The 27898-nt window shown below is 44.6% G+C and overlaps 1 protein-coding gene across 2 annotated transcripts in view; it reads right to left on the bottom strand.

Moving 5' to 3' along the window:
* Positions 1 to 1404: 1404 nt before the first annotated feature.
* LOC134360064 (phosphatidylinositol 4-kinase alpha) overlaps positions 1405 to 27898 on the bottom strand; it is a 267869-nt gene continuing 241375 nt past the window's right edge. For both annotated transcript variants that reach the window (XM_063074140.1, XM_063074141.1), the window contains 8 exons: positions 20998 to 21104; positions 18356 to 18460; positions 11673 to 11798; positions 10353 to 10473; positions 8629 to 8788; positions 7316 to 7405; positions 5965 to 6048; positions 1405 to 1825 (listed from right to left, as the gene is read on the bottom strand). In XM_063074140.1, the coding sequence (XP_062930210.1) occupies positions 1774 to 1825; positions 5965 to 6048; positions 7316 to 7405; positions 8629 to 8788; positions 10353 to 10473; positions 11673 to 11798; positions 18356 to 18460; positions 20998 to 21104 (845 nt within the window). In that variant the 3' untranslated portion in view covers positions 1405 to 1773. The remainder of the gene's footprint in view (positions 1826 to 5964; positions 6049 to 7315; positions 7406 to 8628; positions 8789 to 10352; positions 10474 to 11672; positions 11799 to 18355; positions 18461 to 20997; positions 21105 to 27898) is intronic.

The raw sequence follows: 27898 nt of genomic DNA, 5'->3' as shown, positions 1-27898 counted from the left end.
AGGGTGGTTAAGAAGGCATATGGCATGCTTACCTTTATTAATTGAGGCATTAAGTTCAAAAGCCAGGAAGTTATGTTGCAGCCTAATAAAACTCTAGTTAGGCTGCATCTGGGTATTGCCTACAATTCTGGTTGCCCCATTATAGGAAGGATATCGAGGCTTTGAAGAGAGTGTACAAGAGATTTACCAGGATGCTGCCTGGTTTAGGAGGTATGTGCGATTGAGAGATTGAGGGGAGATTTGATAGACATTTATAAGATTATGAGAGACATAGATGAGTAGATAGGGAGTAGCTTGTTCCTCAGGTTGGAATGTCTAAAACCAGAGGGCATGCATTGAAAATGAGAAGGGGGAAGTTCAGAGAAGATGTGAGGGGAATTTTTCTTAAACAGAGAGTGGTGGGTGCCTGGAACACGCTGCCTGGGGTGGTGGTAGAGGCAGATCCATTAGGGACTTTTAAGAGAGGTTGAGATAGGCACATGAATGTGAGGAAAATGGTCATTGGATGGTCATTGTGTAGGCACAAGAGATTAGTTTAGTTGGCCATTCACTGGCTCAGCACAACACTGTGGACTGAAGTGTCTGTTCCTGCACTGCACTGTTCTATGTTCCACTGTACTGTCTTTGGCACATAGGATGCCTTTTGCACAATACTGCATTTGTCAACGTGGAGCAAGTTTGTAAATCTGGCGGGAGCAAAGGATGTTGGAAATGGCGAGGGTGGAGTGCCATGGGAGAGGTGGGGGACAGATGGCAGAGAAGGAATGCCAGGGGCAGAGGGAGTGGGGGAAGTCTTATGCCTAGGACTCTTAGGGCAGAGGTGCAGATACACCCAGTCCTGAGACCCCAGGCAAGGTCAGTTGATTCCACACAATTGGTTTATTGATCATTACAGAATGTCTCTCTAGTGCTTCCTGCCCCCTCCTCTTTTCCCAACCATGATTCCCCTCTCCCTGTCCCCTTCCCATTGTCAGTCCACAGTAGAGACCCATATTAGAATCAGATTTATCATCAGTCACACACTCACATATGTCATGAAATTTGTTTTTTTGGGGGGCAGCAGTGCAGAGCAATACGTAAAATTACTACAGTACTGTGCAATAGTCTAAGGCTCCCCAACTCTCTCTCTCTCTATATATATATGCCGAATACTTTTGCACAGTACTGTACATACTTTGAAAATAAGTTTATTTTGAACTTCAAAAGCAGAAAATCTTGAAGAATATGCACATGGTAAAGAAGTCTCATTATTGCTTTTCAGTAATTTGCACTAAATTTACAGGAAGACCATGAATTCTACACATAAGTTCAAAGTACCTTTGCACAGCACTTACGTTTAGTCGATGTTTTGGGCAGAGACCCTTCATCAGGAATTAAAAACAGTTGACGGCTTCCAACACCAAACTAATTCCATTGCTTTATTGACATCATAGATTGAACTCATCTGTATTACATTTACATACTCTACAGAAAAATAGTATCTCCACATACATCTTTGATATTTATACTCATCTCCTCAGCATCACAGACAACAAATAGTGCAATCAATGCTTCTACAATGATTTGATAAACATTCTATGCTCTATAATCATAGTGTGATTGAAGAATGTTTTTATAGAAGTGATTGTTGTGAGGTCCCAGATCTAGTTTTAAAGTACAGCCGTTGAATGTGGCTAAAACAAATCGATTAAAAGAAAAAGTGCAAGAGGGATACAGCAGTGATACCGCACAATCACACTTTGAGAAGACAACAGGTTGGTTCAATGCCCTCCATCAGTACGGGATCTGGTTCTGGTAGTACTGGATCCAGTCATACGTTTTACTCCTGACAAGTAATAACACGGCTTGATTATTTTGAGCATTATGCTTCTTATTAAAGTTCAAAGTAAATTTTATTATCAAAGTACATACAGTATATGTCACCATATACAACATCAGTGATAAACTGCTCAAATAGTGTGTTCAACCAGAGTGCAGAAGACAGAAAGAGATAATAATAATAAATAAATAAACAATAAATATTGAGAACGTGAGATAAGAGTCCTTGAAGGCGAGTCCATAGGTTGTGGGAACACTTCAATGATGGGGCAAGTGAAGTTGAATGAAATTATCCCCTTTGGTTCAAGAGCCTGATGGTTGAGGGGTGGTAACTGTTCTTAAACCTGATGGTGTGAGTCCTGATGCCAGGAGCAAGAAGAGAGCACAACCTGGGAGGTGGCGGTCTTGCGTCAGCGTTTCATGTACAAACTCATTTGTAGATGTGCTCAATGGTGGGGAGGGCTTTACCAGTGATGGATTGGGCTGTATCCATCAATTATTTTGGGATTTTTTTTATTTTGTAAGATCTATGAATATCCCATCATCTCCCCAACCTCTCTCACGAACAAAGATGTGATGTAATTCTGGGAGGGTCGGTGCTTCTACTGTCACAAAGGGGCGGGGGGAGTAGAGAGGGAGGGTCGATGGTTCTGCTGCTTGTGCATGGGAGGGGGATGAGGGGCTTTGGGGGTTCTGATGTTTCTATTCTTTGGGTTTTTTTGTTTTGTGGATGTCTGTGAAGAATCAGAATTTCAGGTTGTGTCTGTATACATTCTCTGATATTAAATTGCACCATTTGACACCAAGATCTTGACGTTTCAAGGAAAGTACTCCCACAGAACAGGACATAATATAAATCCACCCCTTCTCAGCTGCATTAAATGTAGCTCCACCGGAGGAAGGAAGAGAACCAATGAAAAGAAGAGAGTGATTCACCAACAAGAGAAAATCTGCAGATGTTGGAAATTTGAGCAACACATACAAAATGCTGGAGGAACTCTGCAGGCCAGGCAGCATCTACTGAAAAAGGAGAACAGTTGACATTTCGGGCTAAAACTCTTCCGCAGGACTGGAGAAAAAAGCTGAGGAGTAGATTTAAAAGGTGGGGGAGAGGGGAGAGAGAACCACCAGGTGATAGGTGAGACCTGGAGGGGGAGGGATGAAGTAAAGAGCTGGGAAGTTGATAAGTGAAAGAGATAAAAGGCCATAGAAGAAAGAAAAGGGTGAGGAGCAACAGAGGGAGGTAATGGGCAGGCAAGGAGGTAAGATGAGAGAGAGAAAGAGGGAAAAAGGGAAATGGTGAAAGAGGGTAGTTGGGGGGAGCGTTACTGGAAGTTTGAGAAATCAGTGTTAATGCCAACAACAGGAATTCTGCAGATGCTGGAAATTCAAGCAACACACATCAAAGTTGCTGGTGAACGCAGCAGGCCAGGCAGCATCTGTAGGAAGAGGTGCAGTCGACGTTTCAGGCCGAGACCCTTTGTCAGGACTAACTGAAGGAAGAGTGAATAAGGGATTTGAAAGTTGGAGGGGGAGGGGGAGATCCAAAATGATAGGAGAAGACAGGAGGGGGAGGGATGGAGCCAAGAGCTGGACAGGTGATAGGCAAAAGGCGATATGAGAGGATAATGGGACAGGAGGTCCAGGAAGAAAGACGGGGGGGGGGGGGGAGAAACAGAGGATAGGCAAGAGGTATATTCAGAGGGACAGAGGGAGAAAAAGGAGAGTGAGAGAAAGAATATGTGTATAAAAATAAGTAACACTGTAAAAATGAAGCCACACTCAGGTTGGAGGAACAACACCTTATATTCCGTCTGGGTAGCCTCCAACCTGATGGCATGAACATTGACTTCTCTAACTTCCGCTAAGGCCCCACCTCCCCCTCGTACCCCATCTGTTACTTATTTTTATACACACATTCTTTCTTTCACTCTCCTTTTTCTCCCTCTGTCCCTCTGAATATACCTCTTGCCCATCCTCTGTTTCTCCCCCGCCTTGTCTTTCTTCCCAGACCTCCTGTCCCATGATCCTCTCGTATCCCCTTTTGCCTTTCACCTGTCCAGCTCTCAGCTCCATCCCTCCCCCTCCTGTCTTCTCCTATCATTTTGGATCTCCCCCTCCCCCTCCAACTTTCAAATCCCTTACTCACTCTTCCTTCAGTTAGTCCTGACGAAGGGTCTCGGCCTGAAACGTCGACTGCACCTCTTCCTACAGATGCTGCCTGGCCTGCTGCGTTCACCAGCAACTTTGATCAGTGTTAATGCCATCAGGTTGAAGGCTACCCAAATGGAATATAGGGTGTTGTTCCTCCAGCCTAAGTGTGGCTGCATCATGACAGTGGAGGAGGCTATGGATGGACATATTGGAATGGGAATGGGAAGTGTAATTATAAAGGGTGGCCACTGGGAGATTCCACTTTACTGGCAGATGGAGCATAGGTGCCCAGCGAAGCAGTCTCCCAATCTACGTTGGATCTCACTGATATACAGGAGGCCACACTGGGAGCACCGAACACATTACATGACCCTAACAGACTCACAGGTGAAGTGTTGCCTCACCTGGAAGGACTGTTTAGTACCCTGAATGGTAGTGAGGGAGGAGGTGTAGGGGCAGGTGTCACACTTGTTCCTAGCGGAACTTGTCCTCACTCTAAATAATTTCTCCTTTGGCTCCTCCCACTTCCTACAAACAGAAGGGGTAGCTATGGGCGCTCGCATGGGTCCCAGCTACGCATGCCTGTTTGTCAGCTACGTGGAACAATCTATGTTCCAAGCCTACACTGGTGACTGTCCTGCATTTTTCCTATGCTACATTGATGACTGCATTGGTGCTGCTTCCTGTATTCGTGCTCAACTTGTCAACTTCATCCACTTTGCCTCCAACTTCCACCCTGACCTCAAATTTACCTGGTCCATTTCCGACACCTTCTTCCACTTTCTCGATCTCACTGACTTACCTCCAGAGACAGCTTATCCACTGATGTCTATTACAAACCCACAGACTCTCACAGCTATTTCTCCCTCGTCCGACACTGTTACTTGTAAAAAAAAGCCAACCCTTTCTCTCAATTCCTCCATCTCTGCCGCATCTGCTCTCAGAATGAGGCTTTCCATTCTAGAACAATGGACATGTCCTCCTTTTTCAAAGACAGGGGCTTCTCTTCCACCACCATCAGTGCTGCCCTCAAACGCATCTCTTCCATTTCACGCATGTCTGCTCTTCCGCCACTCTACCAGAGAAAATGGTTCCCCCTTGTCCTCACTAACCACCCCACCAGCCTCCACATCCAACACATAATTCTCCAAAACTTCTGCCACCTCCAATGAGCTCCCCCCACCCCCACTTTCTGCTTTCCACAGGGATCGCTCCCTGCTCAACTCCCTTGTCCAGTCATCCCTCTCCACTGATCTCCCTCCTGGCACTTATCCTTGCAAGCAGAACAAGTGCTACACCTCCTCCTTCACTACCATTAAGGGACACAAATTGTCCTTCTAGGTGAGGCAACACTTCACCTGTGAGTCTGTTGGGGTCAGTGCTCCTGGTGTGGCCTCCTGTATATCAGTGAGTCCCGATGTAGATTGGGAGACCACGTGGCTGAGCACCTATGCTCCATCTGCCAGAAAAAGTTTATTTTATTTCCACTTCCCATTCCCATTCCGATATGTCCATCCATAGCCTCCTCCACTGTTGTGATGAGACCACACTCAGGTTGGATAAACATCTCCTTATATTCAGTCTGGGTAGCCTCCAACCTGACGGCCTGAACACTGACTTCTCTAAATTCCGGTAATGGCCACCACACCCCCCCGCCCCCCTTCACCATTCCCCATCCCCTTTTCCCTCTCTCCTTGCCCACCCATCGTCTCTCTGGTGCTCCTCCCCTCTTTTGTTTCTTCCATGGCCTTCTATCTCATTCACTAATTAACTTCCCGGCTCTTTGCTACATCTTCCCCCCTCCAGGCTTCACCTATCACCTTGTGTTTCTCTCTCCCCTCTCCCGACCTTTTAAATCTACTCCCTGGCTATGTTCTCCAGTCCTGCTGAAGGGTTTCAGCCTGAAACATCAACTGTACTCTTTTTCTAGATGCTGCCTGGCCTGCTGAGTTCCTCCAGCATTTTGTGTATGTTGTTGAGTAATTCACCAACCTGTTGCTTAGGAAGCAGTTCTGTATAACCTTGATGATGAAGTTTGCTGCCTCTCTCTCACTCACGTTGGGATTGAATCTTTGTCTGAAAAACATCATCATCATCATCATTATGTGCCGTGTTGTATGACATCATCATTATGTGCCCTGTTGTATGACATTGGTAATCACGGTCTTTCCATGATTGTACTTGTCAAATTCTACAAAAGTGGTTTGTCATTGTCTTCTTCTGGGCAGTGGCTTTACAAGACAGGCGAACCCAGCCATTATCAATACTCTTCAGAGATTGTCTACCTGGTGTCCACTATTAATACTCTTCATTGATTGTCTGTCTGGTGTCAGTAGTCACACAACCAGGGCTTATAATCTGCACCAGCTGCTCATACAACCATCCAGCATCTGCTCCCATGGCTTCACATGAGCCTGATCTGGCTACATCTTGCCCAAGGGTCTGCAGGCGAGCACCTTACACCTCCTTTGGCAGAGATGTATCTTCTCCCTACCAGATGTGTTAGAAGAACCTGAAACCCCGATTCTAGGCAGTTGAAGAGTACAGAGAACATAGTTCAGCACAGCCCTGTACAGACCTTTCAGCCCATGACATTGTGCTGACCTTTTAACCTACTCTAACCTTTCCCTCATACATAGGCCTCCACCTTTCTATCATTCATGTGTCTATATAAAAGTTTCTTAAATGTCCTTTATGTATCTGCCTCTCCCACCTCCCCTGGCAGAGCATTCCACGCACTCACCACTGTGTAAAATATCCTGCTTCTGACATCCTCTGTACTCTCCCCTTTGTGGTCATTTCAAATTACACCTCCAAGAGGGCCAAAGCCTTCTTGTGGTTTGGAGGCTTGTGTGCCTCAGGGACCCAGAGAACTCTGCTGGCCGGAGTCAGGGCTTTATGCTTTGACTCTTTGTAGAGTCACCCATGCCAAACAGGTCATAGGGCAGAGGCCGGACTACCAGTCCTCCAGGTTCAGGGGTTCAGCTCAGAGCTAACAACTCTGACTGGTAAAACAAAATTGTTACAGAAACAGCAATGAAGAATCCTTCTACGTCTGAGTGTGATGGTATTCCTGAGTCTCCAGCCGGGACTTGCATGACTGACAGTAGCAAAAACTGAGAGCAAGCTACTGGCGTGACAATGGAAGACCTGAACAACGCCAGAGATGGAGGACCTTCGTTGTTGCCCTAAACACCAGTGGCATAACACACAGTAAATAAGTTAAATCATAATAGACTTATTGCAAGTTGATTTGAATTCTGCAGGATTTACAGTGCATTAACTGAAAGAACAGTACCTGCAAGTTCCAAAATCTGGTAAGATCTAACCACATCACACTTACTTGAGAAGTTTGATGGTCTGGCCCCGGAAACAGGGAAGTCCCGTATCCAACATGAGTGTAACAAGCGACACCACTGCATCCATGTAAGGCCTGAAGAGTAGGAACATTAACGACTACCTGAGGCTCCGAATGGTACAAAGTGTGAAAAAATCATCCCAGCTCCCAGCATCCCAAAGTTCCATAGTCTATTTTCTAATTAAATTTGTTAGTAACATATATAACTAGCTAAATGCACAAATGCTGGAGGAACTCAGCAATTCAATCAGCACCTACAGAGGGGAATAAACTTTAATACTTCCTTAACATTGCACCCTTGCTGGAAGAACTAAGGCTCCTGCACCACCTCCTTGACTCGATGGCAGCAGTGAGAAGGACAGCGTGGCTTAGATGGTGGGGGCCTTGATGACAGATGCTGTTTCCTTCTGGCAGCACTCCAGGTAAATGTGCTCAGTGGTGGGGAGAATTTTTCCTGTGATGGACTAGGCTATGTCCACAATTTATTGTAGTCTGTCGCTTATATTCTCTATTCCTCAAGTGGAATATAAAATACTTTCACTTACAGTACTGTGCAAATATTTTAGGCACATATATATAGCTAGGATGTCTAAGGCTTTCGCACAGTCCAGTAGTAAGTTTATGTATTGCACTGCATGGCTGCAGCTGCCACGAAAAAACACAAATTTCATGGCATACATGAGTGATAGTAAACCTGATTCTGATCTGGGTCTCTATTGTGGATTGAGAGTGGGAAGGGGGCAGGGAGAGGGAAATCGTGGTTGGGAAAAGGGGAAGGGAGAGCGGAGGGAGTGAGAAGCATCAACGAAACATTCTGTAATGATCAATAAACTGATTGTTTGGAATCAGATGGCCTTGCCTGGTGTCTCTGGGCTGGGTGTGTCTGCACCCACGCCACTACCTCCCACCTCTGGGACTCTTCTGCCACCTGTCCCCCTCCCCTTACACGGCGCTCCACCCTCACTATTCTCAACATACTTTGCTCCCGCCAGATTTACAAACTTGCTCTCCACTCCACATCGACAAATACAATACTGTGCAAAAGTCTCAGGCACCCTAGCTATATTTATGTGCCTAAGACCTTTGCACAGTCATATGTAGCTCTCTTCCTTTCCCTCTCAGCTACTTACCCAAGTTGCCCATAACCAACTACACTGATTGCCTCAACCACCTGACATGGAGTGCCACATTCAGAATATACCCTTAGTAAATAAGTTCCCAATGACTCAGTAAGTTACAAAGGACACTTATTAACCCTAGTTTTGACTTTTTATCATTTCGGTTTGAAGGTTTCTCACCTGACCGCCAAGTATCCCTTAACGCACATCTCCATGAACCACTTGAAGGGCGTAGCCTCCATCTTTCCACCCATAATCATCACCATTTCGTCGGTAAGCTTGATGTCAGGCTCCCAGCCAAGGTTGCCCCCTGGTGAGCTCTCAAACATGAAACCAAAATCTGTAATGCACAGGGCTTGGATTAGTCAGGTGTCCAAGGAGGGCAGTGGATTTTGTTAACTGTTCCGTATCAGATCGAACAAAGGAGTGTTCTCACAATACTCGAAAGTTTCTACAGATGTACCGTGGAGAGCATTCTAACTGGCTGGATCACTGTCTGGTATGGTGGGGGGGGGGGGGCTACTACACAGGATCGAAATAAGCTGCAGGGAGTTATAAACTCAGTCAGCTCCATCATGGGCACCAGCATCTGTAGTATCCAGGACATCATCAAGGAGCGATGCCATGAAAAGATGGTGCCCATCATCAAGGATTATGGTTAACTGCTGCTGTTAAGTGAACAAATTTCACAACATATGCTGGTGATATTCACCCTGATTCTGATTCCCTCTACTACAGAGCTAATTCCATAAGGCCAGAGAATGTTCATCTGACGTAAAGTATACTTTCCCCATCAGCCTCTGTACAACCCCACCCTTTCCAGTGGAGGTAATATCATCTCATGTACACTATAAGGTTTAACTGGAGCCCAGTGAAACTTCTCCATGAAATTCACTGGTCGGTTTGTCAGTGTTGTTGGGGATATTGAGGCTTGAACCAGGACAGCTTCCCAACATCATTAAGAGGCAATGCCCTGGAACACTTGGTTCGGTGACCAGAAGGAGCTTCTTCGAACACTCCAGCATCCACTTAGAACAGTACAGTTCTTTCACAATGTTGTGATGACTTTTTAATCATAATTAATCTAAATTTTCCCTCCTTCACAGCCCTTCATTTATCTTTCATCCATGTGCCTATCTAAGAGTCTCTTAAATATCCCTAATGTAAGCCTTTACCACCACTCGTGACAGCGTGTTCTATGTACCCACCACACTCCGAATAAAAAACCTACCCCTGACATCCCTCCAATCTCTATCAGATTATAAACACGAGAAAGTCTGCAGAGACTGGACATCTAAAGCAACACATTAAAACGTTGGGGAACTCAGCAGGTTGGGCAGCATCTATGGAAATTAATAAACTGTCGATGTTTCGGGCCAAGTCCTGAAGAAGAGCATTTTGTGTGTGTTACCATAACATTATGTCCTCTTGCAGTAGTCATTTCCACGCTGTTCACTCTACCTACGCCTCTTATCATCTTAGACAAGTCAGCTCGCATCGTCTTCCTCCAGCATGAACACAACTTACTTCCCGGATGACTTTGGACTGTGGGAAGAAACCAGCGCACCCGGAGGAAACCCACACGGTCACGGGCAGAGCATACAAACTCCTTACAGGCAGCAGCGGGAAATGAACCCGGGTGGCTGGTGCTGTAATAGTGTTATGTTAATCACTACTAACCGTGCCATCCCTATTCAGTAGTGTACCACTGCCCAAACATCTGATTTTAAGTGCCCTTAAAAACGGACTGGCAGACTGAAGACGTTGTATGGAAAGTGATGGACGATGAACATCAACAACGTCTATGGGAGACACATTCTGCACTGGGAACCCCTTAAAATGAACTGAGTCAGCTTGGGATGCTGAAGAGACTCGTGTGATGTTCTTTCAGGATGAGCACTGACCTATGTGGATGAGGTGACCTTTTCGGTCCAGCATGATGTTCCCATTGTGTCGGTCTTTGATCTGCAGCAGGAAGAGGAGGAGGCTGTATGCAGCCATGCTGCGGATAAAGTTATAACGCGCCTTCAAGAAAGACAGAAAGGGTTAAAGCTGTGATGTAAATGTACAAAGATAGCAAGGTTTTTTAAAAATCAGATTCAGATCTATATATTGAAACATACAGTGAAATGTGTCGTTTGGATCAACAACCAACACACACAAGGATGTGCTGGAGGCAGCCAGCAAATTTTTCATTTCAGATTACCGGCATCTGTGGATCTTTTGATATGGGATTGTTAGTTCCTGCCCTACATTTAAGACCCACAAACACACACCGTCACAAATACATACATCTTCTTTAAAGTTATTCATTCTCAAGGTAACTTTAAGGACCTCCATTCAATCACAGTCAATCTTGTCTTTCCCAGAACAATGAATACTTTCGTCTTTGCAGTGACATGTAACAGTTACATTATTGTGTAAAATTCTTAGGTGCGTACAGTATATACAACTCGGGTGCCTGAGACTTTTGCACAGTACTGTAGTAATTTTATGCATCACACTGTACTTCTGCAGCAAAGAAAAACAAATTTCATGACAGATATGAGTGATGATAAACCTGATTCTGATATGGGTCTCTATTGTGGACTGAGAGGAGGAAGGGGTCAGGGAGAGGGGAACTATGGTTGGGAAAAGTGGGGTGTGGAGGGAGCAGGAAGGAACAGAGAGACTTTCTGTAATTTATTCATTTATTTATCCATTAATTTGTTTATTTATATATTTATTGAGCATTAGCGCAGAATAGGCCCTTCCAGCCCTTTGAGCCCATCCTAATCATGGACAACTTACAATTTTCAATTAACCTACCAACTGGTATGTCTTTGGGCTGTGGGAGGAAACTGGAGCACCCGGAGGAAACCCACGTGGTCACGAGGAAAATGTACAAAATTCTTATAGACAGCAACAGGAAATGAACCCGGATTGCCTTTGATCAACAAACTAATTGTTTGGAATCAAATGACCTTGCCTGGTGTCTCAGGACTGGGTGTGTCTGCGCCTGCACTACCACTCCTTCTCTGCCACCTGTCCCTCACCCCTCCCGCAGCGCTCCAACCTCACCATTCCCAACATGCTTTGCTCCCGCCACATTTACAAACCCGCTCTATGCTCCACATTGACAAATACAGTACTGTGCAAAAGTACTAGGTACCCTAGCTATATATGTGTGCCTACTATTTTTGTACAGTTCTGTAGTTGTAGTTAAATGGATGATTTGACCTTACCTGCTGGAATGCCAGTGTAGATTCGTCGCCGTACTGGTTCCTGAAGTAATCATACATTCCAAAGTCTGTCTGCCTGCCCAGCTGATCTCGTGACTTGCAGTCAGGGATACATTCAATAACTCCACACTGGAATAAATAATTACACACTAAAATAAAACTTGACAGATTTGAATTTTGTCAACAAAAAAATATCTCTGAGAACCTTGTTCCTGTACTGCAGGAGTTGCTAACCTGTTCTATGCCATGAGCCCCTATCATTAACAGAGAATTCAGTGAACCTCAGCTTGGGAACCCTTTTTATCCTGCATTTAACTAATAATAGTCACGACATTGAAAATGTGTTTAATTAATGACTTAGCAAGATACAGCATGGTAACTGGCCCTTCTGGCCTAATGAGCCTGAGTTGCTCAATTACACCCCATCTGTGTGACCAATTAACCCAGTAACCTGCCTCTGGAATGTGGGAGGAAACCTGAGCATCTGAAGGCAACCTATGTGGTCATGGGGAGAAAGTAAAAACTGCTTACAGACAGCCGCAGGAGTTGAACCTGGGTGGCTGGGGCCGTAACTGCATCACGTTAAACATGCCATTCTCTTACAGATTACAACCATCATTGACAAAGCTGACCTTCAACTGTCCTTGAAGTGGCGAGGGTGAGCAAGCATATTCCAGAGCACACTGTGCTGAGAGGATTCTGACCCAGTGGCAGTAATGCCGGGGTTCCCAACCTTTTATCTGCCATGGACCAATACCATTAAGCAAGAGGGACATGGACCGTAGGTTGGGAGAAACAGTGACTTATCTCCAGGTCAGGAAGGCATATAGTCACAAGCCAGGGCTGATATTATGACTGGGGAATCTCATTAGTCAGCCTGATTACAGTGAGATCCAATCACATTGCACCAGATTTCTTCCTGCCCTCCATCGATATTGCACATTGTTAAAAATTAGTCATAGTCATACTTTATCGATCCCGAGGGAAATTGGTTTTCGTTACAGTTGCACCATAAATAATTAAATAGTAATATGTAAATTATGCCAGGAAATAAGTCCAGGACTCTCAGGATGAGGCTTTTCATTCTAGGACGAGGGAGATGTCCTCCTTTCTTAAAGAAAGGGGCTTCCTTTCCTCCACTATCAACTCTGCTCTCAAACACATCTCCCCCATTTTACGTACATCTGCTCTCACTCCATCCTCCCACCACCCCACTAGGAATAGGGTTACCCTGGTCCTCACCTACCACCCCACCAGCCTCCGGGTCCAACATATCATTCTCCGTAACTTCCGCCACCTCCAACGGGATCCCACCACTAAGCACATCTTTCCCTCCCCGCCCCCCCCGCTTTCCGCAGGGATTGCTCCCTGCACGACTCCCTTGTCCATTCGTCCCCCCCATCCCTCCCCACTGATCTCCCTCCTAGCACTTATCCTTGCAAGTGGAACAAGTGCTACACATGCCCTTACACTTCCTCCCTTACCACCATTCAGGGCCCCAGACAGTCCTTCCAGGTGAGGCAACACTTCACCTGTGAGTTGGCTGGGGTGATATACTGCGTCCGGTGCTCCCGATGTGGCCTTCTATATATTGGCGAGACCTGAAGCAGACTGGGAGACCGCTTTGCTGAACACCTATGCTCTGTCTGCCAGAGAAAGCAGGATCTCCCAGTGGCCACACATTTTAATTCCACATCCCATTCCCATTCTGACATGTCTATCCACGGCCTCCTCTACTGTAAAGATGAAGCCACACTCAGGTTGGAGGAACAACACCTTATATTCCGTCTGGGTAGCCTCCAACCTGATGGCATGAACATCGACTTCTCTAACTTCCGCTAATGCCCCACCTCCCCCTCGAACCCCATCTGTTATTTATTTTTATACACATATTCTTTCTCTCACTCTCCTTTTTCTCCCTCTGTCCCTCTGACTATACCCCTCGCCCATCCTCTGGGTTCCCCCCCCCCTTGTCTTTCTTCCCGGACCTCCTGTCCCATGATCCTCTCATATCCCTTTTGCCAATCACCTGTCCAGCTCTTGGCTCCATCCCTCCCCCCTCCTGTCTTCTCCTATCATTTTGGATCTCCCCCTCCCCCTCCCACTTTCAAATCTCTTACTAACTCTTCCTTCAGTTAGTCCTGACGAAGGGTCTTGGCCTGAAGTGTCGACTGTACCTCTTCCTAGAGATGCTGCCTGGCCTGCTGCGTTCACCAGCAACTTTGATGTGTGTTGCCAGGACCAGCCTATTGGCTCAGGGTGTCTGACCCTCCAGGGGAGGAGTTGTAAAGTTTGATGGCCACAGGCGGGAATGACTTCCTATCACACTGTGTTGCATCTCGGTGGAATGAGTCTCTGGCTGAATGTACTCCTGTGCCCAACCAGTACATTATGTAGTGGATGGGAGACATTGTCCAAGATGGCATGCAACTTAGACAGCATCCTCTTTTCAGACACCACCGTCAGAGAGTCCAGTTCCATCCCTGGAACATCACTGGCCTTACGAATGAGTTTGTTGATTCTGTTGGTGTCTGCTACCCTCAGCCTGCTGCCCCAGCACACAACAGCAAACATGATCGCACTGGCCACCACAGACTCGTAGAACATCCTCAGCATCGTCCGACAGTGTTAAAGGACCTCAGTCTCCTCAGGGAATAGAGACGGCTCTGACCCTTCTTGTAGACAGCCTCAGTGTTCTTTGACCAGTCCAGTTTATTGTCAATTCATATCCCCAGGTATTTGTAATCCTCCACCATGTCCACACTGACCCCCTGGATGGAAACAGGGGTCACCGGTGCCTTAGCCCTCCTCAGATCTACCACCAGCTCCTTAGTCTTTTTCACATTAAGCTGCAGATAATTCTGCTCACACCATGTGACAAAGTTTCCTACCGTAGCCCTGTACTCAGCCTCATCCCCCTTGCTGATGCATCCAACTATGGCAGAGTCATCCGAAAACTTCTGAAGATGACAAGACTCTGTGCAGTAGTTGAAGTCCGAGGTGTAAATGGAAGAGAAAGGGAGACAAGACAGTCCCCAGTGGAGCCCCAGTGCTGCTGATCACTCTGTCGGACACACAGTGTTGCAAGCACACGTACTGTGGTCTGCCAGTCAGGTAATCAAGAATCCATGACACCAGGAAAGCATCCACCTGCATCGCTGTCAGCTTCTCCCCCAGCAGAGCAGGGCGGATGGTGTTGAACGCACTGGAGAAGTCAAAAAACATGACCCTCACAGTGCTTGCTGGCTTGTCCAGGTGGGCGTAGACACGGTTCAGCAGGTAGACGATGGCATCCTCAACTCCTAGTCAGGGCTGGTAGGCGAACTGGAGGGGATCTAAGTGTGGCCTAACCATAGGCCAGAGCAGCTCCAGAACAAGTCTCTCCAGGGTCTTCATGATGTGGGAGGTCAATGCCACCGGTCTGTATTCATTGAGGCCGCTGGGGCACGGCGTCTTCGGCACAGGGACGAGGCAGGACGTCTTCCACGGCACAGGAACCCTCTGGAGACTCAGGTTCAGGTTGACGACATGGCGAAGTACTCCACATAGCTGAGGGGCACAGGCTTTGAGCACCCTGGTACTGACACCATCCGGGCCTGCAGCCTTGCTTGGGTTGAGACGTTTCAGCTGTCTTCTCACCTGTTCAGCTGTGAAGCCCACCGTGGTGGTTTCGTGTGGGGAAGGGGTATAGTCATGAGAGCAGGGTGGGGGACTGTCAGGAGGGGTAGGAGGGGAGAGTGGAATATGTGTTGGTTGGGGGCCGACAACAGATGACTCATGGGGGTGATGGGCAGGGGCCACAATGTCAAATCTGTTAAAGAACAGGTTAACACTGCCTTCAGCTCCTCTGTTGCTAGTTTGCCGGAACCCAGTGATGGTCCTCATCCCACTCCAGACCTCTCTCATGTTGTTCTGCTGGAGTTTCCACTCAAGCTTCCTCCTATACCTGTCTTTAGCCTCCCTGATCCTGGCTTTCAGGTCTCTCTGTATTGCCCTCAGCTCCTCCCTATTTCCATCTCTAAACACCCCCTTTTTAGCGTTCAGAATGTCCTTAATGTCCTTTGTCACCCATGGTTTGTTATTTGAATAACAAAGGACAGTTCTTAACTGCAGGGATTACGTGAATTGTCACCTTTTACCATGTACAACAGATTATAGCCCAATGAGCGCGTCAACATTTAACTCATTTCATGACAGCATACAGAACTTTGCAGAAGTCTTAGGCACACATATATAGTTAGGGTGCCTTAGACTTTAACACAGTACTGTAGTAATTTTATATATTGCACTGTACTGCTGCCCCCCCAAAAAATTTCGTGAGTGATAATAAACCTGATTCTGATATGGGTCTCTGCTGTGGACTGAGAGGGAGAATCACGGTGGGTAAAAGGGGAAGGGTGAGGACAGGGAGCAGGAAGCACCAGAGAGACATTTTGTAGTGGTCACTAAACCAATTGTTTGGAATCAAGCGACTTTGCTTGGTGTCCCAGATCTGAGTGTGTCTGCACCCATGCCATCCCCCGCCCCTGGCACTCCTCTGTCACTTGTCCTAACCCTTCTCATACCCTCCCGTGGCACTCCACCCTCACCATTTCCAACATCTTTTGCTCCTGTCAGATTTACAAACTCGCTCTCCACTCCACGATGATAAATACTTTACTGTACAAAGGTCTTGGGCACCTTTGCTATATACACATGTACCTAAGGCTTTTGCACAACAGTGTATGTTACCATATATTACCCTGAGATTCCTGATTTTACTGTGAATGTCTGCGAGAAAATTAATCTCAATTGGTTTATTGATCATTACTGAATGTCTGTCTGGTGCTTCTCACTCCCTCCTCTCTCCCATCCACTTTTCCCAACCATGATTTCCCTCTCCCTGCCCCCTTCCCACACTCAGTCCATAATAGAGACATGTATCAGAATCAGGTTTACCATCACTCACATATGTCATGGAATTTGTTTTTTTTGTGGTAGCAGTACAGTGCAATACATAAAATTACTACAGTACTGTGCAAAAGTTTTAGGCACCCTAGTCAGGCTATATATACACAGTGGCATGCAAAAGTTTGGGCACCCCTGGTCAAAATTTCTGTTACTGTGAATAGCTAAGCGAGTAAAAGATGAACTGATTTCCAAAAGGCATAAAGTTAAAGATGACACATTTCTTTAATATTTTAAGCAAGAAAACCTTCTTATTTCCATCTTTTACAGTACAAAATAACAAAAAAGGAAAAGGGCCCGAAGCAAAAGTTTGGGCACCCTGCATGGCAGTACTTAGTAACACCCCCTCTGGCAAGTATCACAGCTTGTAAATGCTTTTTGTAGCCAGCTAAGAGTCTTTCAGTTCTTGTTTGGGAGATTTTCACCCATTTTTCCTTGCAAAAGTCTTCTGGTTCTGTGAGATTCTTGGGCCGTCTTGCACGCACTGCTCTTTTGAGGTCTAGCCACAGATTTTTGATGATGTTTAGGTCAGGGGACTGTGAGGGCCGTGGCAAAACCTTCAGCTTGCGCCCCTTGAGGTAGTCCATTGTGGATTTTGAGGTGTGTTTAGGTTCATTATCCTGTTGTAGAAGCCATCCTATTTTCACCTTTGGCTTTTTTACAGATGGTGTGATGTTTGCTTCTAGAATTTGCTGGTATTTAATTGAATTCATTCTTCCCTCTACCAGTAGATGTTCCCCATGCCACTGGCTGCAACACAAGCCCAAAGCATGACTGATCCACCCCCATGCTTAACAGTTGGATAGGGGTTCTGTTCATGAAATTTTGCACCTTTTTTTTCTCTAAACGTGCCTTTGCTCATTGCAGCCAAAAAGTTCTATTCAAAAGGTTCAAAACAAGCCTGATGCATTTTGGAAACAAGTCCTGTGAACAGCCATGTAGGTGCCCAGACTTTTGCTTTGGGCCCGTTTCCTGTTTTGTTATTTTGAAACTGTAAAAGATGGAAATAAAAAAGGTTTTTTGCTTAAAATATTAAAGAACTGTGCCATCTTTAACTTTATGCCTTTTGGAAATCAGTTCATCTTTTACTCGCTTAGCTACTCACAGTAACAGAAATTTTGACCAGGGTGCCCAAACTTTTGCATGCCACTGTATGTGCCTAAGACTTTTGCAGTACTGTACATACTTTGATAATAAATTTACTTTGAACTTTAAAAGCAGAAAGTCTTGAAGAATATACACACGGTAATGAAGTCTCGTAACTGCTTTTTAGCAATTTGCACTAAATTTACAGAAAGAACATGACTCCTACACAACAGTTCAAAGTATGTTTACACAACCTTGAGATTTGTCTCCTTACAGGCTGCCACAGAATGAGAAACCACGAGAGAACCCATTAAAAAAGGCTGACAATTACCCAATGTGCAGAGAGAGGGATAAAAAAATCAAATCGTACAAACAATAAAAATAAGCAAACATCATTTGGAATGAAAGTGACTTCTCAAAGTCCGGAGAAGCTGGAGAAGGCCTCAGCTTTGGGCCTCAGTTCAGCACACAGCGGAGTAAACTACTGTTTCATTATTTTGTGTCTCCATGTACATGACATTCTGACAAGCAAGTACAGAACATTGTTTTCAGTAAGTAGGCATTACTTGTTACTGACTTTTGCATACGTACTGGATCTTACTAAGTTTAATCACAGAAGATAAATTTGAATTCTTAGCAAAATTCCAACATACCCCTGGAGCTGTTGCCACTACTCTGTAGGGAAAGACAAACAGGTCCAAACCCACTAGTTGAATAATGTTCTTGAAAAGACCGATGATCTGTAACGCCAACATGTCCTGTGGAGATACACAATGTGAGGACACTGTATATGCAACCAACTTTCTTACAAAAACAATTCAGAAACAGCAAACACAAAATCTAAGTCAGTTAAGTTGTACAAGGAAAATTTAATCTACACTCAGGTACACCTGCTCATTAATGCAAATATTTAATCAGCCAATCGTGTGGCAGCAACTCAATGCATAACAGCATGCAAACATGGTCAAGAAGTTCAGTTGTTGTTCAGACCAAACAAAATGGGGAAGAAATCTGATCTACATGATTTTGACCATGGAATGATTGTTGATGCCAGATGGAGTGGTTTGATCCCCTGGGATTTTTACACACAACAGTACTTAGAGCAGGGGTCCTCCACGTGCGGTTCACGATCCCTCAGTTATGTAAAAATCATGACATAAAAACATTAAGAAATCCCTGCTCTAGAATTTACAGAGAATGGTGCAAAAAACAAAAAATATCCAGTGAATGGCAGCTCAGTGGGCGAAAATGTCTTGTTAATGAGAGATGTCAGAGGAGAATGGCCAGACTGGTTCAAGCTCACAGGAAGATAACTCAAAAACCACATGTTACAACAGTAATGTGTAGAAGAGCATCTCTGAATGCACAACACATTGAACCTCAAAGTGGATGTGCTACAGCAGCAGAATACACAAACATACACTCAGTGGCCACTGAATGGCTAGAGGAGGTACCCAATAAAGTGGCCACTGAATGCTTATATTGAGTATATAGTTATTACTGAAAAGCAAATTGATGAAAGCAATGCTTCACTAGAGATTCAAAACAATGTTTTGAAGCTCATGGCCAAGTGGGAGCTTTTGTATCTTCTTCCCGACGTGAGACGGGGTTGGCTGTGAAGGAATTAAAATATGGAAGGAAGCATTGTGTTAGAGTGAGTTTTTGGGTAGATGATTCATTTACACGTAAATGGCTTGGCCACCAGTCTCCTGTTTGACAAAGTACTGTGGATTGAGTTCATAACAATGCATTTCCTAAAAGCTGTGAATACCAGACGCTGCTGACGCCTCTGGGATGAAGTTTACAGGTGGTTTTGAAGACAGCATTATCTATACTTCATAGATATGAATTGACTTCTATGTTAGCACGTAAAATGCTAAATAAATGTATTGTGGATTTAACTTGCATTCCTAAAGGCTGTGGATACCAACCCAGACATGTTGGCGTCGGAAAGAAAGGATGAAGTCAGAAGGTGTGATGTTTTGTATGTAGCTTCAAAAGGAGGCACTGTCTATGCATTGTCTATAACTTTTCAAATAGCGATTGCCCTTTGTGATTAGCATACAAATATCGAGCCCACAATGGGCTAGCAGACCTTTCTACCGAAAGCGTCTCCGTCCGTATGATGCCTGCTGTACGTTGTTGTGTCGAATAAAGTCTAAGTTGGTGAGCATTTTACTAAAACAACACTCACACTTGGATCTGTTCGGATGCTTCACTAGGGATTCAAAACAATGTTTTGAAGCTCATGGCCAAGTGGGAGTTTTTGTATCTTCTTCCCGACGTGAGACGGGATTGGCTGTGAAAGAATTAAAATATAGAAGGAAACATTGAACTCGAATGGGTCAAGACTGTGGATGCAGACAAACCAACTGTCTTTGTTCTTGCCATCAACTTGAAGGAACGAAGGTTGCCAGTTTGTGAAGCTGCTCTGTAACCTCCATTTGGTGAACTGTTTGATAAACTGATTCTTGCTTAATAACTTAATTGAACATCGACACAAGGAGTTTCTGCTGATAAGATCATTCTCAGATTAACTGGCTATAGTGTACAATGGCAGGTTTGCAGAAGTAATCTCCTTATCTCAGGCCACTGTCTGGGTGACCCAGTTTGACTGGTTTGAGCCAGGTAGGAATGCTCAGTTTCAGCTGAGTTCAGTCCAATCTTGTGCTGTGTTGCTCCACTGATAAGGAAAGAGTATAAGAATACAGGGCTTCAAATGTAAAGAGGCGAGAACTATGGAGACCTACTATCATAAGGAAGAACCCCAGGTCAGGGGCTGGGAGAACTAAAGGACTGATCGTCTGGCCAATGGGAGATGCCCTATATTGCTGTTATAAATTGGAGACGTGGTCTGAGTGACCATTGGTGCAGAGGGAACAGTAGAATTCATGATTTAAGTTGTTGGCCTGGGGTCAACATAGTTACATTGCTGTTAGTGCAGAGACAATAAAGTGTGAACTTGGATTAATTAAGAATTGCGTAGCAAATTGCCTAACCTAGATCAGTTGAAGATTGTCAACAAGGGAAGAAGAGAGAATATGCAGGGTGTGTGGAGTCTTTAATCATGCTAGCTGCTGTACCAAGGCAGTGTAATTCATATAAACCAGGGTTTCCCAACCTTTTTTATGCATGGACCCCGACCATGAACTGAGGGGCTCGTGGAAGCCAGGTTGGGAACCCCTGTTTTTTTTTAAATCTATAACCTTTACTGTTTCAAACCTATAAAGATGACAAAGGTAAGTTGTTTACTACAATACAGTAATAGAACCAAGCCCAGGGTGAATGGGTTTACCTGTCTGCAATCATCGCCAACTTTAAAAATTGCAGCTTGCCAATAAATTCTTTCACTGTTTTCTTTCTCTGAAGAATCATCAGAACCTTCTGAAGAGGAACGCAGACCTGGAAAGCATATTCCTATATGTTATTCCTCAACTCAGTGACATTCTTCAGTGCAATATGTTGCTTCATGATTTATGTTTACCTATTATTAGGTTTATAATATGTCAAAAGATGAAAGTTCAAAGTGAATTTATTATCAAAGTACATATATGTCATCATATACAACCCTGAGATTTATTTTCTTGCTGGCATACTCAATAAGTTTATAATACAATAATAACCATAATAGAATTAATGAAAGACTGCACCAACTTGGGCATTCAACCAAAAGGCATCAAATTGTGCAAATACAAAAAGAAATAATAATAAATATCAAGAACATGAGATGCAGAGTTCTTGAAAGTGACTCCATAAATTGCGGGAATATTTCAATGATGGGCCAAGTGAAGTTTAGTGAAGTTATCCACTCTGGTTCAAGAGCCTGATGTTTGAGGGGTAATAAGTGTTTCTAAACCTGGTGGTGTGAGTCCTGAGGCTCCTGTACCTACTTCCTGATGGCAAAAGGAAGAAGAGAATATGACCTGGGTGGTGGGTGTCCCTGATAAGGGATGAGGCTTTCCTGCGAAACACTCTGTGTAGATGTTCTCAGTGGTGGGGAGGGATGGATTAAATTATTAAAATACGGAAATGATACACAGTATTGTTTAAAAATTAAAAATAATAGGCACTTTCTAGTTTCAAATTGGAAAATGCTTGGAATGGTTCCCAAGTGCTGAATCCTCAGTACACATGGCAGCACAGTATAATTGAACGTTGTCATTGAGTCATGCTAGGAACAGCACAGGCTGGGCAACATGCAGTGCGGGAGCTAGGAACCAAGCCCAGCAAAACAAAAACATATGCACTTGAAAGCTAAAAGCCAGAGTCCACCACGCGAAAGAAGCCTAATTGATTCACCATACAATCAAACAACCACATACACACCTGCCACATTCTCCCAACTGCACTAACATGGCATACTCAGCTACCCTGATACCTTATCCAGACAATCCCGAAGGACAAAAGTCTGCAGGCTCATCTACCGTAAAGTGCAACATGGTCAAACCGATGTACTAAAAGGGAAACAGCTGGGAGGGCTCTGAGCTGAAACATTAACTCAGTTTTCTTTCCATAGATGCTGCCTCCCCAGCATCCACCAGAACATCATCAAGGAGCGATGCTTCAAAATGGGGGCATTCATCATTAAGGACCCCATCACCCAGGACATGCCCACTCCTCATTGCTACCATCAGGAAGAACGTACAGGAGCTTGAAGCCACACACTCAACAGTTCAGGAACAGCTTCTTCCCCTCTGCCATCTGATTTCTAAATGGACATTGAACCTTGAGCACTACCTCACGACTTCTTTTCTCTTTATGAACTATTGTACCACTAAGCAAACAATAAAGAAAGGGAAGCTGGATAATGAAAAGACACTAGCACAAAATATAAAAATGGATAGTAGAAATTTTTATAATTATATAAAGCGGAAAAAGGTGGCTAAATTGAACGCAGGTCCCTTGGAGGATGAGAAGGGGGAATTGATATTGGGTAATGAAAAGGTGGCCAGGGCTTTCAATGACTACTTTGTGTTGGTCTTCACAGTGGAGGACACATCTAACATGCTAAAGAGAGATGTTATGGATGTGATGGGAGGTGAGGACCTCAATAAAATAGCTATCACTAAAGAGGTGGTGCTGAGCAAACTTGTGGGCTTGAAGGTAGATAAGTCCCCTGATCCTGATGGAATGCATCCCAGGGTGCTGAAAGAAATGGCAGAGGTTATAGTGATGATTTACCAAAATTCTCTAGATTCTGGGTAGGTCCCAGAGGATTGGAAGACGGTGAATGTCACGCCACTGTTCAAAAAAGGATGTAGGCAAAGGGCAGGTAACCACAGGCCAGTTAGTTTAACATCTGTTTGGGAAAATGCTTGCAGCTATCATTGAAGAAAAAATAGCAAGGCATCTGGAAAGAATGTAGCATGGATAGAGGATTGGTTAACTAATAGAAAGCAGAGAGTTGGGATACATGGGTGTTACTCTGGTTGGCAATCAGTGGTGAGTGGTGTGCCACAGGGGTCGGTGCTGGGCCCACAAATGTTCACAGTATACATTAATGATCTGGAAGAGGGAACTGGGTGTAGTGTATCTAAGTTTGCTGATGACACTAAATTGAGTGGAACAGCAAATTGTGCAAAAGATCTGGAGAGTCTGCAGAGAGATATAGATAAGTGAGTGGGCAAGGGTCTGGCAGATGGAGAACAATGTTGGTATATGTGAGATCATCCACTTTGGAAGGAAAATTGAAAGAGCAGATTATTATTCAAATGGTAAAAGATTGCAGCATGCTGCTGTGCAAAGAGACTTGGGAGAGCTTGTGCATGAATCACAAAAGATTGGTTTGCAGGTGCAGCAGGCTATCAAGTAGGCAAATGGAATGTAGGCCTTCATTGCCAGAGGGATTGAATTTAAGAGCAGGGAGGTTATGCTGCAACTGTACAGGATGCTGGTGAGGCCACACCTGGAGTACTAAACATAGTTTTGGTCTCCTTACTTGAAAAAGGATATACTGGCTTTGGAGGCGATGCAGAGGAGGTTCACCAGGTTGTTTCCAGAGCTGAGGGGGTTAGACTATGAGGAGAGATTGAGTTGCCTGGGACTGTACTCGCTGGAATTCAGAAGAATGAGAGGAAATCTTATAGAAACATATAAAATTATGAAAGGGATAGATAACATAGAGGCAGAAAAGTTGTTTCTACTGGGAGGTGAGACTAGAACTAGGGAACATAGCCTCAAGATTCCAGGCAGTAGCTTTAGGACGGAGATGAGGAGGAACTGCTTTTCCCAGAAAGTGGTGAATCTGTGGAATTCTCTGCCCAATGAAGCAGCGAAGGTTTCACATATATAATATTTTCTCACCTTTATGGGTGGTGTGAAAGTGTATTTTTCCCTCAATCTCGGGTCCTCTACCAGAGATCTGGGAGTTTGTAGTACTGTTCCTAGTACTGCGCTCTTCTGGTCCGAGATCTCAGGCGTTGTTCCCAGGATTTGTTGGAGCCACTCTCCCAGTCCAGGTGTCACAGCTCCAAGTGCCCCCATCATCACCACTGGGATTACTTCGACTTTAACCTTCCACATCCTTTCTATCTGCTCTTTCAAGCCCCGGTATTTCTCCAGCTTCCCATATTCTTTCTTCCTGTTGTTACTGTTATGCGGGATTGCCACATCTATTACTATTCCTTTCTTCAGTTCCTTGTCCAGTATTACAATGTCTGGCTGGTTGGCCCGTACCTACTTATCAGTCTGTATTTGGAAGTCCCACAGGATCTTAGTTCTTATATACACATATATACAAACGCCTGTACAATTCTTCCAGTGATTTACAGTTTCTATTATCATGTATTGCATTGTACTGCTGCTGCAAAGACAACAGATTTGACCACATATGCCAGTGATATTAAACCTGATTCAGATTCTGCTCTAATGAGTCTTTTCAGAATTTTTAAAAATTTAGCCTTGGTACTACTTATTTTTTGGTTTTGACGAACAACTATCATGTACATGGGCAAAACTTATAAAACAATTGCATCAAAAACAAGTGGAATCACTTCCTCCTGTTTCCCCATCCTATCCCACTGAAACTGTACTCTAGCTGTAGAGCACAAAGGAGAACATGACCAAATAAACCAGTAGTTTGGCTATCAATGCTACTTTCCCCTGAGAGGACCACAACCTTGTCGTGGTTTGGAGGCTTGCACGCCTCATGACTCAGAGAGATATGTTGTCCGGAATCAGGGCCTTGTGCTTTGGCTGTTGGTGGGGTCACCCATGCCGAACAGGTCAAAGGGTAGAGGGCAGACTAAGAGCGGTCTACTGTCCTCTAGGTTGTTGGGTTCCCTCAGGGCTAACAACCCCAACTGGTAAAACAAAACTTATGGAAACAGCCATGAAGAAACTTTCTACATCTGAGGACAAAGATCTTCCTGAATCTCCACCCAGAACTTGCATGATTTGACAGTAGTGAAAACTGAGCTACTGACATGATGAAGGAAGCACTGAACACCACAAGAGACCGAGCACCTTCACTGCTGTCCTCAACGCCAGCAGCATAATGGCAGTAGCTAGTTGCTAAATTAGCCGTTATCACACACACAAAGTGATGTTCATAAAAAGACCTCCATGGCCTCTTTGAGGAGTGCATCAGGTGTGTCTCTACGCCAAGACCACCTGTCACTGCTTCTGAAATATCCCGGCTCCAACCCTGGCTCAGCTCAAGCACTGCCAAAATCTAGTGCTATCTTTGTTGTTCCTCTGGACACGACAATCCCAACACTGTTTGACCACCCTCCCATCTTTCACCCTCTGCAAATCTGAGCTCCTTAAAAACTCTGAAGCCCATAAATTAATTTGCAGTGAGCTCCAATCATCCACCAGTACCCACTCTCACTTCACTGTCTCGCTGAGGATAACAGACACTCAGAAAAATGCTGAGGTGAAAACTTTGAAATAAAGACAGAACTGATGGATATCTGAGTGCCTCCAGTGATTCTTCTGAGATGGCATTGGCATAGTTTAAACATTTTCCTTCTCAGGTACCAGCACTGTGACCCCTGTTGTTTATAATATCGACACTCAGTGGCCGTTTTATTAGATACACCTGCTCATTAATGCAAATATCTAATCAGCCAATCATGTGGCAGCAACTCAATGCATAAAAGCGTGCTGACATGGTCATGAGGTTCAGATGTTATTCAGACCCAATATCACCATGGGGAAGAAATGTGATCTAATTACTTTGACTGTGGGATGATTGTTGGTATCAGACAGGGGAGTTTGAGTATCTCAGAAACTGCTGATATTCAGGATTTTCACACATGCAGTAATCTCTAGAGTTTACAGAGAATCGTATGGAAGACAAAAAACATCCAGAGTGGCAGTTCTGTGGGCGAAAATGTCTTGTGTATCAGAGAGGTCAGAGGAGAATGGCCAGACTGGGTTAAGCTTACAGGAAGGAGACAGTAGCTCAGATAACCACAGGATACAACAGTGGTGTGTAGAAAAGCATCTCTGAATGCACAACATGTCAAACTTTGAAGTGGATGAGCTACAGCAGAAGTCCACCAACATATACTCAGTGCCACTTTAGGTACAGAAGGTTTCTAATAAAGTAGCCGCTGAGTGTGTATGTCACCATGCAGCACCATGAGATTCATTTTCATGCAGGCATTTTAATAGGAAAATAAAGGAATACAATAAAATGAATGAAGAATGACAAACAATATACAAAAGGATACAAATAATAAAAAAGTAAATAAATATTAAAGTCATTCATTTTGAGATTCTTCCAATGACAGGATAAAAGACTGCATTTTCTGCTCTTTTTGGCAACAAGATGTAGAACATACTGGCCAGGAGACATCCTATTCCACGTTATGAAAGAAACACAGATCACTAGTGTTGGAAACATTACGTTGATCTTTATGCTATTGTGCTGCCTTAATTAATGATTATGGATAAAATACCCCCAGGGATTTGCATTCTACCCTTTGGGCAAATGCACAGTTCAAAACAGGTTGAGCATTGGTTGTACAGTACTGTGCAAAAGTCTTAAGCACAAATATATTGCTAGCGCAAACACGAGGAAATCTGCAGATGCTGGAATTTCAAGCAACACACATAAAAGATGCTGGTGAACGCAGCAGGCCAGGCAGCATCTCTAGGAAGAGGTACAGTTGACATTTCGGGCCGAGACCCTTCGTCAGGACTAACTGAAAGAAGAGCTAGTAAGAGATTTGAAAGTGGGAGGGGGAGGGGGAGATCTGAAATGATAGGAGAAGACAGGAGGGGGAGGGATGAGCCAAGAGCTGGACAGTTGATTGGCAAAAGGGAATTTAGGAGCCGAGTGGTAATGTTGCAGCTATATAGGACCCTGGTCAGACCCCACTTGGAGTACGGTGCTCATTTCTGGTCGCCTCACTACAGGAAGGATGTGGAAACCATAGGAAGGATGCAGTGGAGATTTACAAGGATGTTGCCTGGATTGGGGAGCATACCTTATGAAAACAAGTTGAGTGAACTCAGCTTTTTCTCCTTGGAGCAACAGAGGATGAGAGGTGACCTGATAGAGGTGTATAAGACAATGACAGGCATTGATCATGTGGATAGTCAGAAGTTTTTTCCCAGGGCTGAAATGGCTGCCACAAGAGGACACAGGTTTAAGGTGCTGGGGAGTAGGTACAGAGGAGATGTCAGGGGTAAGTTTTTTTACGCAGAGAGTGGTGAGTGCGTGGAATGGGCTGCCGGCATCAGCGATGGAGGCGGATATGATAGGGTCTTTTAAGAGACTTTTGGATAGGTACATGGAGCTTAGAAAAATAGAGGGCTATGGGTAGCCTAGGTAGTTCTAAGGTAAGGACATGTTCGGCACAACTTTGTGAGCCAAAGAGCCTGTATTGTGCTGTAGGGTTTCTATGTTTCTATTATTCCCACAATCCTGATTGAGAAATTACAGAACCTGGGCCTCTGTACCTCCCTCTGCAATTCGTTCCTTGACTTCCTAACCGGAAGACCAGAATCTGTGCAGATTGGTGATAACATATCCTCCTTGCTGACAATCAACACTGGTGCAGCTCAGGGGTGTGTGCTCTACTCTACTCTCTATATACACATGACTGTGTGGTTAGGCGTAGCTCAAATACCATCTATAAATTTGCTAATGATACAACCATTGTTGGTAGAATTCCAGATGGAGATGAGAGGGAGTGAGATATGCCAACTAGTGGAATGGTGTCACAGCAACAACCTGGCACTCA

Source organism: Mobula hypostoma, chromosome 21, assembly GCF_963921235.1.
Source record: "Mobula hypostoma chromosome 21, sMobHyp1.1, whole genome shotgun sequence".
NCBI lineage: Eukaryota > Metazoa > Chordata > Chondrichthyes > Myliobatiformes > Myliobatidae > Mobula > Mobula hypostoma.
This window is presented reverse-complemented; position numbering and strand designations above follow the sequence as displayed.